Source organism: Pongo pygmaeus, chromosome 23, assembly GCF_028885625.2.
Source record: "Pongo pygmaeus isolate AG05252 chromosome 23, NHGRI_mPonPyg2-v2.0_pri, whole genome shotgun sequence".
In the NCBI taxonomy this organism is placed as follows: Eukaryota; Metazoa; Chordata; class Mammalia; order Primates; family Hominidae; genus Pongo; species Pongo pygmaeus.
Genome location: NC_085931.1, coordinates 42,682,005 through 42,696,351, shown reverse-complemented (window position 1 = coordinate 42,696,351; position 14,347 = coordinate 42,682,005). Strand labels below are relative to the sequence as shown.

Sequence of the window (14,347 nt, the reverse complement as noted above, 5' to 3'; positions counted from 1 at the left end):
TAGACCAGTCTTACAGCTCCTAGGGTAAAGTATTCTAAGTATTAGCATTCTAAGTATTTTATTCTTTCAGATTGTTTATTGCTGGTATATAGAAATATAATTGATTTTGTGTGTTGATTGGGTATCCTGAAACTTTGCTGAATGCATTAGCTCTAATACTTACTTTGTGGATTTTGAGGATTTTCTACATATAGGATCATATTATCCGTGAATATAAATAGTTTTACTTCTTTTTCAATTTGGTTGCCTTTTATTTCTTTTGCTTGCCTAGGTGGTCTGTCTAGAACTTCTAATTAGTATAATGTTGAATATCAGTGGCAAAAGCAAGCATACTTACCTTGTTACTGATCTTGGGGGAAAGTTTTCAGTCCTTCACCATTGAGTGTGATGTTAGCTTTGTGTTTTTCATAAATTCTCATAAATTGAGATTATTAGGGTAATTTAAAACTGGAGTCCAGGTTTTAGCTAAAATAGCTCAATTTAGGGCAATTTAATAAAAACAGTGCATTTTAAAAATCTGTATTGAGTAATGTTTACATAATGAGACTTAGTGTGTAAGAAGAAACGCACCTTCCACTTGGTAAATAGATCAGCAAGGAAACCATTCACAGCTTTCTCAAAATACAAATCCCCTGAAAAGAAACAATGAAAAGAGGGTGAGAACATGAGAACAATCTTTATTTCTTGCTTGCAATTTCTTCTCTAACTTCTTCTCTAAGTAAATTCTTCTCTAAGCAATTCCCTAAGTAAATTGCTTGCTATTTCTTCTATAAGAAAGGGGACCAAAAAGGAGGTGTATTTTGTACATCTTTTTTTTTTTTTTTTGAGATGGAGTCTCGCTTTGTCTCCCAGGCTGGAATGCAGTGGCACCATACTGGCTCACTGCAACCTCTGCCGCCCAGGTTCAAGCGATTCTCCTGCCTCAGCCTCCCGAGTAGCTTGGATTACAGGCGCCCGCCACCATGCCCAGCTAATTTTTGTATTTTTAGTAGGTACGGGGTTTCCCGATGTTGGTCAGGTTGGTCTCCAACTCCTGACCTCAGGTGATCCGCCGGCCTCAGCCTCCCAAAGTGCTAGGATTACAGGCATGAACCACTGTGCCCGGCCTGTTTTATACATCTTAAACCAAGATCATAAAAGCCAGATGTACAAAGTGGTTTCATTCTCAACTTTGTAAGAAGCCAAGTTTATTTATTTATTTATTTTTTGAAGCCAAATTTAATATCTGCCTCACTACTAAGAGGCTATGACTTCAACATAAAATGCAGTTTGAAAAAAATTTGATTATTGAAAAAAGTAGTGTATCTTCAGAACGAGAAAACACTCTAACCTCCAAATATGATTATTCTCACAATGATATTTAAAGTTTGTTAGAAGATGATGTGGGGGACCCTGGGCATTCATGAATTAGCATTTGCAGCTCCAGAAAATCCTCTCCTTAGCAGTTACAATCAGCACTTAGACACAGTACCATAAATATCAAAATCCCACATTTCACAGCTCATCTGAATAAATATGTAAACCATAGCCGACGTAGAACGAAACACCACCTGAAATAAAAACACAATTGTATTAAAAAGCAATGCCATATAGAGTTTCAGTTCTATAAAATGAAAAAGTTCTGAAGATCTGCTTCACAACAGTATAAATGTTCTCAACACTACTGAACTATACACTTAAAAATGGTTAAGATGGTAAATTTCATGATAGACTTTTTAACCACAATTTTTTTTTAAAAGCAATGATAAAAGAATCTTGCAATGTTGGACTTCTTTTTTTCCTTTGTTTTGAGACAGGATCTCACTCTTGCCGCCCAGGCTGGAGTGCAGTGACACAATCACAGCTCACTGCAGCCTCAAACTCCCAGGCTCCAGGATGAAACGATCCTCCCACTTCAGCCTCTCGAGTAGCTGGGACTATGGGAGTGCACCACCAGGCCACAAAATTTTTGTATTTTTTTGTAGAGAGGGGGTCTCCCTACGTTGCCCAGAGTGGTTTCAAATTCCTGGGCTCAAGCAATCCTCACACTGTGTCCAGAGGTGGTTCCTTCTGGTGGGTTCTTGGTCTCACTGATTTCAAGAATGAAGCTGCGGACCTTCGTGGTGAGTGTTACAGCTCTTAAAGGTGGCACAGACCACCTTTGCTCACCAACAGTGAGCAGCAGCAAGATATATTGTGAAGAGCAAAAGAACAAGGCTTCCATGTGGAAGCAGACCTGGGCTGCCGCTGCTGGCTGGGGTGGCCAGCTTTTATTCCCTTATTTGTCCCCACCCATGTCCTGCTGGTCCATTTTACAGAGCGCTGATTGGTCCATTTTACAGAGTGCTGATTGGTGCATTTACAATTCTTTAGCTAGACACAGAGCGCTGATTGGTGCATTTACAATCCTCTAGCTAGACAGAAAAGTTCTCCAAGTCCCCACTCTACCCAGGAAGTCCAGCTGGCTTCGCCTCTCACCACCTTTGCCTCCCAAAGTGTTGGGATTACAAGCATGAGCCACAGCTCGGGGCCATGACTTGGGACTTCTAAAAGCAAACTTCATCCAAGCATTCTTTGTTTCATTTAAATAGTTACTGAGCTCTTACTCTGAGCCCTGTTTCAGAGACAGTGAAAATAAGATCTGGTCCCTACCCTCTCGGAGCTTACAGTACAAGATAAAAATGTGCAGAACATTGCAACATATACAAAGGTTCTATGAAGATTTACGCATGAAATGCAGGAGAAAGGGCAGTGAATCTACCTGGGAAAGTTATGGAAATCTCATTACGGAGACAGAACTTGGGCTAAGATATGCCAGGTGACGAGTTGCCAGTCTAATAAATTATAATTCACATTGTACTTCCACTACACTCAGACTGCCTCAAGGAAAAGCATAAGTGGTCTTCTAGCCCTATGTGCTATACCACAGAGCCTTTCCTCCACAAGGCTCTAAAGAAGTTTAGAGGGAACGTAAAATGTAAACCTCCAACACTCCTTTAGTTCATTAGAGACCTGCTCCTTAAAGACTGAAGCTCCTGGCCAGGCACGATGGCTGACGCCTGTAATCCCAGCACTTTGGGAGGCTGAGGCGGGTGGATCACCTGAGGTCAGGAGTTGGAGACCAGCCTGGCCAACATAGCGAAACCCCATCTCTACTAAAATACAAAAATTAGCCAGGCATGGTGGTGAGCGCCTGTAATCCCAGCTACTGGGGAGGCTGAAGCAGGACAATCGCTTGAATCCAGGAGGCTGAGGTTGCAGTGAGCCAAGATCACACCACTGCACTCCAGCCTGGGCAACAGAGTAAGACTCCGTCTCAAAAAAAAAAAAAAATTTTTTCAGAGAAATTAACAGAAATATAGGCTATATTGTCTAAATGTTATAATAATAAATATGCAAGTTTCTTAATAATTAAAGTTGTTTTTGTCTGCCTATTTGTAGAGACAAGGTCTCACTCTGTCTCCCAGGTAGGAGCGCAGTGGCACCATCATAGCTCACTGCAACATCAAACTCCTGGACTCAAGTGATCATCCTGCCTCAGCCTCCCAAGTAGCTGAGATTACAGGTGTGGGCCACTACCCCTGGCTAAACTTTTCTTTTTAGAAATGGGGTCTCCCTCTGTTGCCTAGGCTGGTCTCAATCTCCTGGGCTCAAGCAATTCCCCCACCTTGGCCTCCCAAAGTCCTGGGATTACAGGCATGAGCCACCATGTCCAGCCCCATCTTACTTAATATTTTTTTGGCCAGGCGTGGTGGCTCACGCCTGTGACTCCAACATTTTGGGAGGCTGATGTGGGTGGATCACTTGAAGTCAGGAGTTTGAGACCAGCCTGGCCAACATGGTGAAACCCCATCTCTACTAAAAATATAAAAAGCCAGGTGTGGTGGCAAGTGCCTGTAGTCCCAGCTACTCAGGAAGCTGAGGCAAGAGAATCACTCGAACCTGTGAGGTGGAGGCTGTAGTGAGCCGAGATCGCACCACTGCTCTCCAGCCTGGGCAACACTGCGAGACTCCATCTCAATAAATAATAATAATAATAATAAATAAAATAAATAAACTCATGTTTTTCTGATGGGTGTGGTGGCATGTGCCTGTAATCCCAGATACTGAAACAGGACTGCTGGAGCCCAGGAAGGACCCCTGAATAACACAAGACCCCCATCTCATAAATAATTAAATGGAAAACCTGAAAGTCTTATTTCTCTAATCAGATAATACATTCTTTGTTTTTTTTGGTTTTTTTTTTTGAGATGGAGTTTCGCTCTTGTTGCCCAGGCTGGAGTGCAATGGCGCGATCTTGGCTCACCACAACCTCCGCCTCCCGGGTTCAAGCGATTCTCTTGCTTCAGCCTCCCAAGTAGCTGGGATTACAGGCATGAACCACCAAGCCTGGTTAATTTTGTATTTTTAGTAGAGACGGGGTTTCTCCATGTTTATCAGGTTGGTCTCAAACTCCTGACATCAGGTGAACCGCCCGCCTCGGCCTCCCAAAGTGCTGGGATCACAGGCGTGAGCCACCGCGCCCGGCCCAGATGATTTCTTGAGGCAGGGGAGCCTATCTAATATTTCACTCCACTAACATTTGAGAGACTACTAGGTGCCAGTAGACATGCCAGAGAACTTTGGCATATAAAGGTTAAAGATGCAGTCCTGGGCCGGGCACAGTGGCTCACACCTGTAATCCCAGCACTTTGGGAGGCCGAGGCGGGTGGATCACCAGGTCAGGAGATCGAGACCATCCTGGCTAACACAGTGAAACCCCGTCTCTACTAAAAATACAAAAAAATTAGCTGGGTGTGGTGGTGGGCGCCTGTAGTCCCAGCTACTCGGGAGGCTGAGGCAGAAGAATAGCGTGAACCCAGGAGGCGGAGTTTGCAGTGAGCTGAGATTGTGCCACTGCACTCCAGCCTGGGCGACAGAGCGAGACTCCGTCTCGAAAAAAAAAAAAAAAAAAAAAAGATGCAGTCCTTGCTTTCAGGGTACACACAGTCCAGTGACAAGGCACACAAGCAAGCGTGCCTACTGCAGTGCGGGAACTGCTAATGAGTGCACAGATCCACGGTGCCATGGAGGTACTTCCAGCCTGGTGGACCAGGAAGGCTCTCCAGAAGCAGGGAATCCTGAGACTAGAGCTGAGACCTGGATGAGTGGCTTGGGAAGGGGAAAAGCTGGGTCTAGGCACCCCAGGCTACAGAGGGCAGCATGTGCAAAGACATGGTGGCAAAAGAGAAGGTGGCATGTTGGGGAACAATGAGTGGTTTGCATGGCGAGGACACTGGGGGGCAGTGGGGAACAACACATGGGAGAAGTGATGAAGAGAACTCCAGACTCAATTGCCTCCAGTGATTCCTCCACTCAGGCGTCCAAAAGACTTCTCCCAAACGGCGCTTCCTAATCTCCCCAACCTGCTTCTTCCCTGTCTTCCCTATCTCATAAATGGCACCACCATCTACCTAGCTCTTCAGTCCTTCTCTTTCCTTCACTCCTCATATCCAATCTATGAGCAAGTTCTGTGGACTCTATCCAGAAATGTGTCTCCTACCTGCCCACATCCTTCCATTGTTATAGCTCTCACCTTAGTCCACACCACCATTTTCTTGCTAGACTATAGCGGGCCTCCTAACTCACTTATCTGCTTTTACTCTTGACCCTGGAAATAACTCTCTATACCAGAGCCAGAAGGGCTGCAGCACTTAATGCTAAATGCCTATCCATTCTTCCCTTTTTCTGATTCTATTCTGGAAGGCAAGAGACCCAACCAAAAGACAAAACTTCCCAGCCTCCTCAGCAGCTACAACTGACTAAAATCTGGACATTAAGATTTAAATGGAAGTGTTGTGTCCATAAAGGAAGCTGACTTGGTGGGAAGGTACACCTCTCTTGTCTCTCTTCCCTTCCTCTCTCCTCTGCCTGGAATATGGAGGTGATTATATCAGCTCTAGGTGGATCATGGAAGCCCTACCCTGAGGATAGCAGAACAGTAAGACACAAGGACGCCAATAATAGTGACACTATTGTACCAACCATGAATTACATACCCATGATTTCTTTTACATGACAGAGAAAAGTTGACCTTTGGCCATTAGAGCCGGTGATTTGGAGGGTTTTATTCAACAAAACACAACTGAATGAGTAGTGATCTCTTAAAAGCATAATTCAAGTATCACTCTCCCACTTAAAACCCATCAATGGATTCTAATTCTCCTTAGAAACACTCTAAACTGGTTCTAAGCACCTTGAAGGCCCTGCATGAACTGGCTGGAACCTGCCTAGCTCCTCACCAACATCATTCTCCCTACCCGTCTGCAATACTTCCACCACGCTGACTTCTGAAAATTGTTTCCTCTGCCTGGAATACTCTTCACCCCAGCATTTATAAACTAGCTAAGTCTCACTTTTCAGACACCTTTGCAGGAAAGCAAAGGCACGATTATGGTGCGTACTCTGGCAATTAATTGGGTCATGTGTATACACACATGCACAAACATACATGTATTTACAAACAATGTAAACAACAGGAAATTACAAAAATGAAGTTCATGGAGTGGTTCCCTCTAAGGATACACTGGGTCTCAACCAAGGGTGATTTTACCTTTCAGGGGACATTTGGCGTGTCTGGAGAAATTTCTGGCTGTCATAACTTGTAGAGTTGTAGGGTGAAGGGTGGTAGGTGATACTGGCATCTAGTGAGTAGAGGCCAGGGATGCTGCTAAACATCCCACAATGCACAAGACAACCCCCACAACATATTAACATTTTGGGCCAGATAACTCTTCGCTCTGGAGGCCTGCTCTGGACGTGTAGCATGTTTAGCAGGATTCCCACTAGATGCCAATGGCACAACCCCTCAGTGTGACAATCAAATATGTCCTTAGACATTGTCAAAAGACGCCTGAAGGGAGCAAAATCACCCCTGGTTGAAAACCACTGCTCTCAGAGAAGTCATGGAGATGGGAATGAGAAAAGGTAGACATACAGTTTTACCAGCATGGGTAACGTTCATTGGCAAAGGTCTCTCTTCGTGTTTATGACATGATCTTCCACGGGGCTTAACTTTTGCTATGTATGAGTGGGCATGGCATAATGCAGGCCAGATACTCTAGCTCTCTGTTTGACATTAAACAGACCCCTTCAGAAGAAAATGAAGATCAACTCCAAACTGGAGAAATCCAACTGTAAAACAGTTTCAGGAGAACTTGATATTACTAGTTCCATGTGGGCAAACAGTAGCAGTCAAGAGCTTAGCATATTTTTGTTTGTTTGTGTTTTTTATTTGTTTTTGAGACGGGGTCTTGCTCTGTTGCCCAGGCTGGAGTGCAGTGATGCAATCATGACCCACTGCAGCTTCGAACTCCTGGGATCCGGTAATTCTTCCACCTCAGCTTCCTGAATAGTTGGGACCAGAGGCACCCATCACCATGCCTGGCTAATTTTTGTACAGGTGGGTCTCTCCATGTTGCCCAGGCTTGTCTTGAACTCCTGGGATAAAGCAATCTGCCCACCTTGGTGTCCTGCCCCACCCTTGTTTTATTTTTGATTTTAGGACTTAGCCATAATGGGATGGAGAGATAAAACCAAAACAGCATTTTATAAATCTTACCCTGGTATCTTCACTGATGTAACCACACATGACCTTCTCATTCTTAACCCACAGCTCACCAGCCTGTGCTCTGAAAGAATACACACACAAGTTATTACAAGTCTTACATGAAACCAATACATGCCTGGTGCGGTAGCTCACGCCTGTAATCCCAGCACTTTGGGAAGCCGAGGTGGGCGAATTACCTGAGGTCAGGACTTCGAGACCAGCCTGGACAACATGGTGAAACCCCATCTATACTAAAAATCCAAAATTTAGCCGGGCATGGTGACACATGCCTGTAGTCCCAGCTACTCAGGAGGCTAAGGCAGGAGAATCGCTTGAAGTCACAAGGTGGAGGTTGTAGTGAGCCAACATCATGCCACTGCACTCCATCCTAGGCAACAGAGTGAGACTCCGTCTCAAAAAATAAAAATAAAACAAACCAAGAATTAGGGGCAACTTCAGGTGGCTCTGCTATTTATACTCAAATGACCTGAGTGGTTACAGATTTCCAGAGAACTCCATGAGCACATTATCCAACATAAAGAACTCTCATACTATACTGAATATGAACAGGAGCTCTTAATCTGGGAGTCCACATATAAGTCTAAAGAAGGGCTTCTTGGCCGGGCATGGTGGCTCACACCTGTAACCCCAGCACTTTGGGAGGCCACGGAGGGCAGATCACGAGGTCAGGAGTTTGAGACCAGCCTGACCAACATGGTGAAACCATGTCTCTACTAAAAAAAAAAAAAAAAATTAGCTGGGCATGGTGGCATGCGCCTGTAATCTCAGCTACTCAGGACGCTGAGGCAGGAGAATCACTTGAACCCAGGAGTTGGAAGTTGCAGTGAGCCGAGATTGAGCCACTGCACTCCAGCCTGGGTGACAGAGCAAGACTCTGTCTCAAAAAAAAAAAAAAAAAAAAAAAAACAATTAGGGCCAGGTGCAGTGGCTCATGCCTGTAATCCCAACACGTTGAGAGGCTGAGGCAGGTGAATCACCTGAGGTGAGGAGTTCAAGACCACCCTCGCCAACAAGGTGAAACCCCATCCCTACTAAAAATGCAAAAATTAGCCAGGCATGGTGGCACCTGTAGTCCCAGCTACTTAGGGAGGCTTAGGCAGGAGAATCGTTTGAACCAAGGAGGTGGAGGTTTCAGTGAGCCGAGATCGCACCACTGCACTCCAGCCTGGGCAACAGAGTGAGACTCTGTCTCAAAAAAAAAAAAAAAAAAATTAATTAATTAATAGCAACTTGGTATTACATTTTTGGGATTGATGTTTTTTCCTCCATGCATTTTTGAGGGCAAGAAGTAGATAGTACAAGAATCGGTGCAGTGGCTCATGCCTGTAATCCCAGCACTTTGGGAGGCCAAGGCAGGTGGATCACCTGAGGTCAGGAGTTCAAGACCAGCCTGGCCAATATGGTGAAACCCCATCTCTACTAAAAATACAAAAAAATTAAACAGGTGTGGTGGTGGGTACCTATAATCTCAGCTTCTCAGGAAGCTGAGGCAGAATCGCTTGAACCCGGGAGGCGGAGGTTGCAGTGAGCCGAGATCATGCCATTGCACTCCAGCCTGGACAACAAGAGTGAAACTCAGTCTCAAAAAAGAAAAAAAAAAAAAGTGAATAGTACGGTAGAAAAAGCAAAGTATGGCTTTCAGACCTGACCAGCCTGAAGAGAAACTGGTCTAGGCAAGAATCCCAGCTGAGTGTCACTTACTAGGTGAATGGCCAAAGTAAATTCATGAGGTTCAGTGGCATTATCTTTAAAAATGAGACAATGGGCTGGGAGTGGTGACTCACACCTATAATCGCAACACTTTGGAAGGACAAGGTTGGCAGATCGCTTGAGCCCAGGAGCTTGAGACCAGCCTAGGTAGCATAGTGAGACCCTGTCGCTACAAAAACTACAAAAAATTAGGCAGGTATGGTGGCACATGCTGTAGTCCCAGCTACCTAGGAGGCTGAGGTAGGAGGATCGCTTGGGCCTCACAGGTGAAGGCTGTAGTGAGCTGTGATCGCACCACTGCACTCCGGTCTGGGCAACAGAGTGAGACTGTCACAAAAAACAAAACAAAAGAGACAATGAAGCCTACATCTTACAGAGCTGTTTTCACTTTTTTTTTTTTTTTTTTTGAGACGTAGTCTCGCTCTGTCGCCCAGTCTAGGGTGCAGTGGCGCGATCTCGGCTCACTGCAACCTCTGACTCCCTGGTTCAAGCGATTCTCCTGCCTCAGCCTCCCGAGTAGCTGGGATTACAGGCACGCGCCACCATGCCCAGCTAATTTTTTATATTTTTAGTAGAGACAAAGTTTCACCATGTTGGCCAGGCTGGTCTCGAACTTCTGACCTCGTGATCGCCTCGGCCTTCCAAACTGCTGGGTTTACAGGCGTGAGCCACTGCGCCCAGCCTTCTACAGAGCTGTTTTCAAATTAAACCAGATAATGTGGGGAAACTGTTCAGGACAGTGTGAGGATAGGGCGTGCTCAATTAGTTTACTAGCAAGAACTAGAACTACAGCAGGTATTAACACAAAATGCTACCCTGGATAGTGGTAGCTGTCAGCTGAGCACCGTGTAATCAATCATCCCTCAACCAACCACCTCAAGCCCTTATCTTCTACCAGTTTCACTCTTTCTCCCAACCTGCCTCTCCTAAGCAATCAGTCCTAATAAAAAAGGAAGACAATGGCCAGGTGCAGTGGCTCACACCTGTAATCCCAACACTTTGGGAGGCCGAGGTGGGTGGATCACAGAGTCAGGAGTTTGACACCAGCCTGGCCAACATGGTGAAACCCTGTCTCTACTAAAAATACAAAAATTATCCAGGTGTGGTGGCGGGTGCCTGTAATCCCAGCTACTCGGGAGGCTGAGGCAGAAGAATTGCTTGAACCTGGGAGGCAGAGGTTGCAATGAGCTCAGATCGTGCCATTGCACTCCAGCCTGGGCAACAAGAGTAAAACTCTGTCTCAAAAAGAAACAAAACAAAAAACAAACAAAAGAAAGGAAGACAAAATCAGATAAAAGCCAGGAAAATGCTGGGTAGCATGAGTCATAGCTCAGGCTACCTAGGAAATGCTGGACAATCAATCAATCCCTCTGGGTCTACCCCATGCCAAAATGAAGAAGGCTGGACCAGGCCCACGGCTTATACCAAGTGGGATGCTTTTCCATACTCCTTTGTCCAGTTATGTCTGTGAATGAACAAGTGTCACAAGCCTGACCTGAGAAGAGACTTGTATTTCTTTAATATTATAATAAGGTCAGGCACAGTGGCTCATGCCTGTAATCCTAGCACCTTGGGAGGCCGAGGTGGGTGGATCATGAGGTCAAGAGATCAAGACCATCCTGGCCAACGTGGTGAAATCCCGTATCTACTACCTTGCTGTGTTGCCCAGGGTGGCCTCAAATTCTTGGGCTTGAGCAATTCTTCCACCTCAGATTCCCAAGTAGGTGAAACTACAGGCACAAGCAGCCACACCCAGCTAATTTTTTTGTATTTTTGGTAAAGACGGGGTTTCACCATGTTGTCTAGGCTGGTCTTGAACTCCCAGACTCAAGCAATCTGCCCACTTAAGCCTCCCAAAGTGCTGGGATTACAGGCATGAGCCACTGCACCCAGCCAGCTCTGCTTATAATCGTCAGAACCCCACATTCACAGGACCTCTAAAACAAGCTTGGTGTGGCCGGAGGTGGTGGCTCACGCCTGTAATCTCATCACTTTGGGAGGCCAAGGCAGGCAGATTACCTGAGGTCGGGAGTTTGAGACCAGCCTGAAAAACATGGTGAAACCCCATCTCTACTAAAAACACAAAATTAGCCAGGCGTGGTGGCGGGTGCCTGTGATCCCAGCTACTTGAGAGGCTGAGGCAGAATTGCTTGAGCCTGGGAGGTGGAGGTTGCAGAGCTGAGATCACGCCACAGCACTCCAGCCTAGGTGACAGAGTGAGACTCATCTCAAAAAAAAAAAAAAAAGTTACAATGTGATCCAACAGGCTAGGGTTTAATGTCATTATTTTTTAAAAGCAAAATGTTAGCCAATAGGAGATAAGATTTTGCTACTATATATATATATTGTTGTTTGTTGTTTTGTTTTGTTTTGTTTTTTGAGACGGTTTCGTTCTTGTTGCCCAGGGTGGAGTGCGATGGCATGATCTCGGCTCACCACAACCTCTGCCTCCTAGGCTCAAGCAATTCTCCTGCCTCAGCCTCCCAAGTAGCTGGGATTACAGGAGCCTGCCATCATGCCCGGCTAATTTTGTATTTTTAATAGAGACAGGGTTTCACCATGTTCGCCAGGCTGGTCACGAACTCCTGACCTCAGGTAACCCACCCACCTTGGCCTCCCAAAGTGCTGGGATTACAGGCATGAGCCACAACACCTGGCTCATGTGTTCTTAACTATGTAACTATTACCAGATTGAAAGTTAAATTGCAGGGAAATTATTTGATCATTTATAATGACTTTAACTATACAAATGACTATACTTTATTTTTCTCATAGGAGGCCCAAAGCATCTTTTTTCTGAGGCATTCACAAACTCAGCAAAAGAAAGTAACCTTTGATCCAGTGTAGAAATACTGTAAGTCTTCTGGAGAAAAGATGGAAGACTGTAGTTTATGGTTCACCATGCCTGAGCCAAATATCAGGACAGGCCTTTAAAAGTCTAAAAGAGGCCAGCTGCGGTGGCTCATGCCTGTAATCTCAGCACCTTAGGGGGCTGAGCCAAGAGGACTGCTTGAGCCCAGGAGTTGGAAACTAGCCTGAGCAACATAGTGAGACCCTGTCTCTACCAAAACGAAAAAAAAAAAAAAAAAAAGAGCCAGGCATGCTGGTGCACACTTGTAGTCCTAGCTACTCAGGAGGCTGAGGTGGGAGTATTGCTTGGGCTTAGGAGGTTGAGGCTGTAGTGAGGCATGATGGCACAACCACATTGCAGCCTGGGCGATAGAGGAAGCCCATCTCAGAAATAAATAAATTAAATTAAATTAAAAACTGACAATCTGTCAGGGTTTTCTTTTCTCCATCTAGAACTGTGTGTATGAGGGTATTTACATAGAGAAACAAAGAACTTAAAAAAGAAAGAGATCAGCCGGGCATAGTGGCTCACATCTGTAATCTCATCACTTTCGGAGGCCAACGTGTGCAGATCACTTGAGGCCAGGAGTTCGACATCAGCCTGGCCAACATAGCCAGACCCCGTGTCTACTAAAAAAACAAAAATTAGCTGGGCATAGTGGTGCGTGCCTGTAGTCCCAGCTATTCAGGAGGCTGAGGTAGGAGAATCACTTGAAACCAGGAGCCAGAGGTTGCAGTGAGGAGATATCATGCTACTACACTCCAGCCTAGGCAACAGAGCAAGAGTCTGTCTCAGAAATTATATATATATATAGTATATATATTTATAATATATATTATATATTATATATTAATCATATTATAATATATATTATATATTAATATAATATCATTAATATATATTATAAATATATAATATATATTTATAATATATAATATTATATAATAATATATATTATATATATTATTATATATTATTTATATTATATATTATATTATATATTATAAATATATATTATATTATATATATTATATTATATAATATATAATATAATATATAATATACTATTGTATATATTATATATCATATGTGATATATATGTTATATATAATATATAATATATTATATATGATATATAATATATATGATATATAATATATTATATATTATATGTTATATATATTATATATATAAAATTTAAAAATAAAAGAGGAAGCAATAGAAAAAAAAATGAGAGAGATCTGAATAGGTTTCCAAACCGAGGCTGGCAAACTACATACAGCCTTCAAGCCAACTCTCACCTATCTCCTGTTTTCATATGGCCCATAGCTAAGAATGGCTGTTACATTTTTAAATGGTCGAAACACACAAACACACAGAATATGCAATAGACCTGAGATCTATTGTGACTCACAAAGTCTAAAATATTTATTAACTGGTCCTTGACAGAAGAATATTCTAAACTAACTACTCCGTTTTGCAGATGTGAAGACTAAGGGTTTACCAGAGTTACCCAACATCACTCGAACTACTAATCACAGTGATGGCTAAACACTGGTTCTGCAGATACAGATCCAGGCTTCCTGACCCTGGATACGCATCCAGTAGAGATCTGCTGATATTGGAGGCATAAACCTAGGTTGCATTTTTTGTGCTGCTTGAGATTTAGTCACTTCTTGGGTTGTGCTTTAGTTGCTTGGATTTTTTAAAGAACACTGACTCGCTAACAAATTTTTCTTTGTTTTCAAAGATGGGATCTCACTCCGTTGCCCAAGCTGGAGTGCAATAATGCAATAATAGCTCACTGCAGCCTCGACCTGTGCTTCAGTGCTCCTCCCACTTGTTTCCCAGGTACCTCAAACTGGAGGAGCCCTGACACCAACCCCCGTTCTTTTTTTCTATTGTTATTTTAGACAGAGTCTGACTCTGTCACCCAGGCTAGAGGGCAGCAGAATGATCAAGGCTCACTACAGCCTTGAACCTCCCCGGATTTAGGTGATCCTTCCACTTCAGCCTCCCAAGTAACTGGGACTACAGGCACCACCATGCCCAGCTAATTTTTGTATTTTTTTGTAGGGATGGGGTTTCAGCATATTGCCAGGTTGTCTTGAACTCCCAGGCTCAAGCAAACTACCCACCTCAGCCTCCCAAAGTGCTGGGATTACAGGCATGAGCCACTGCACCTAGCCATAATTTGA

The 14,347-nt window shown here is 44.1% G+C and overlaps 1 protein-coding gene across 18 annotated transcripts in view; it reads right to left on the bottom strand.

The window, feature by feature from the left end:
* Positions 1-14,347, bottom strand: part of DEPDC5 (DEP domain containing 5, GATOR1 subcomplex subunit) — a 161,697-nt gene that overhangs the window by 129,435 nt on the left and 17,915 nt on the right. For all 18 annotated transcript variants that reach the window (XR_010125950.1, XM_063663209.1, XM_054470437.2 and 15 more), the window contains exons 8-10: positions 7,580-7,649; positions 1,472-1,550; positions 571-632 (exon numbers count right to left, since the gene is read on the bottom strand). Coding sequence is in view for 17 of the 18 variants with exons in the window: in XM_063663209.1 (XP_063519279.1) it covers positions 571-632; positions 1,472-1,550; positions 7,580-7,649 (211 nt within the window). In the remaining variant the exon portion in view is untranslated. The remainder of the gene's footprint in view (positions 1-570; positions 633-1,471; positions 1,551-7,579; positions 7,650-14,347) is intronic.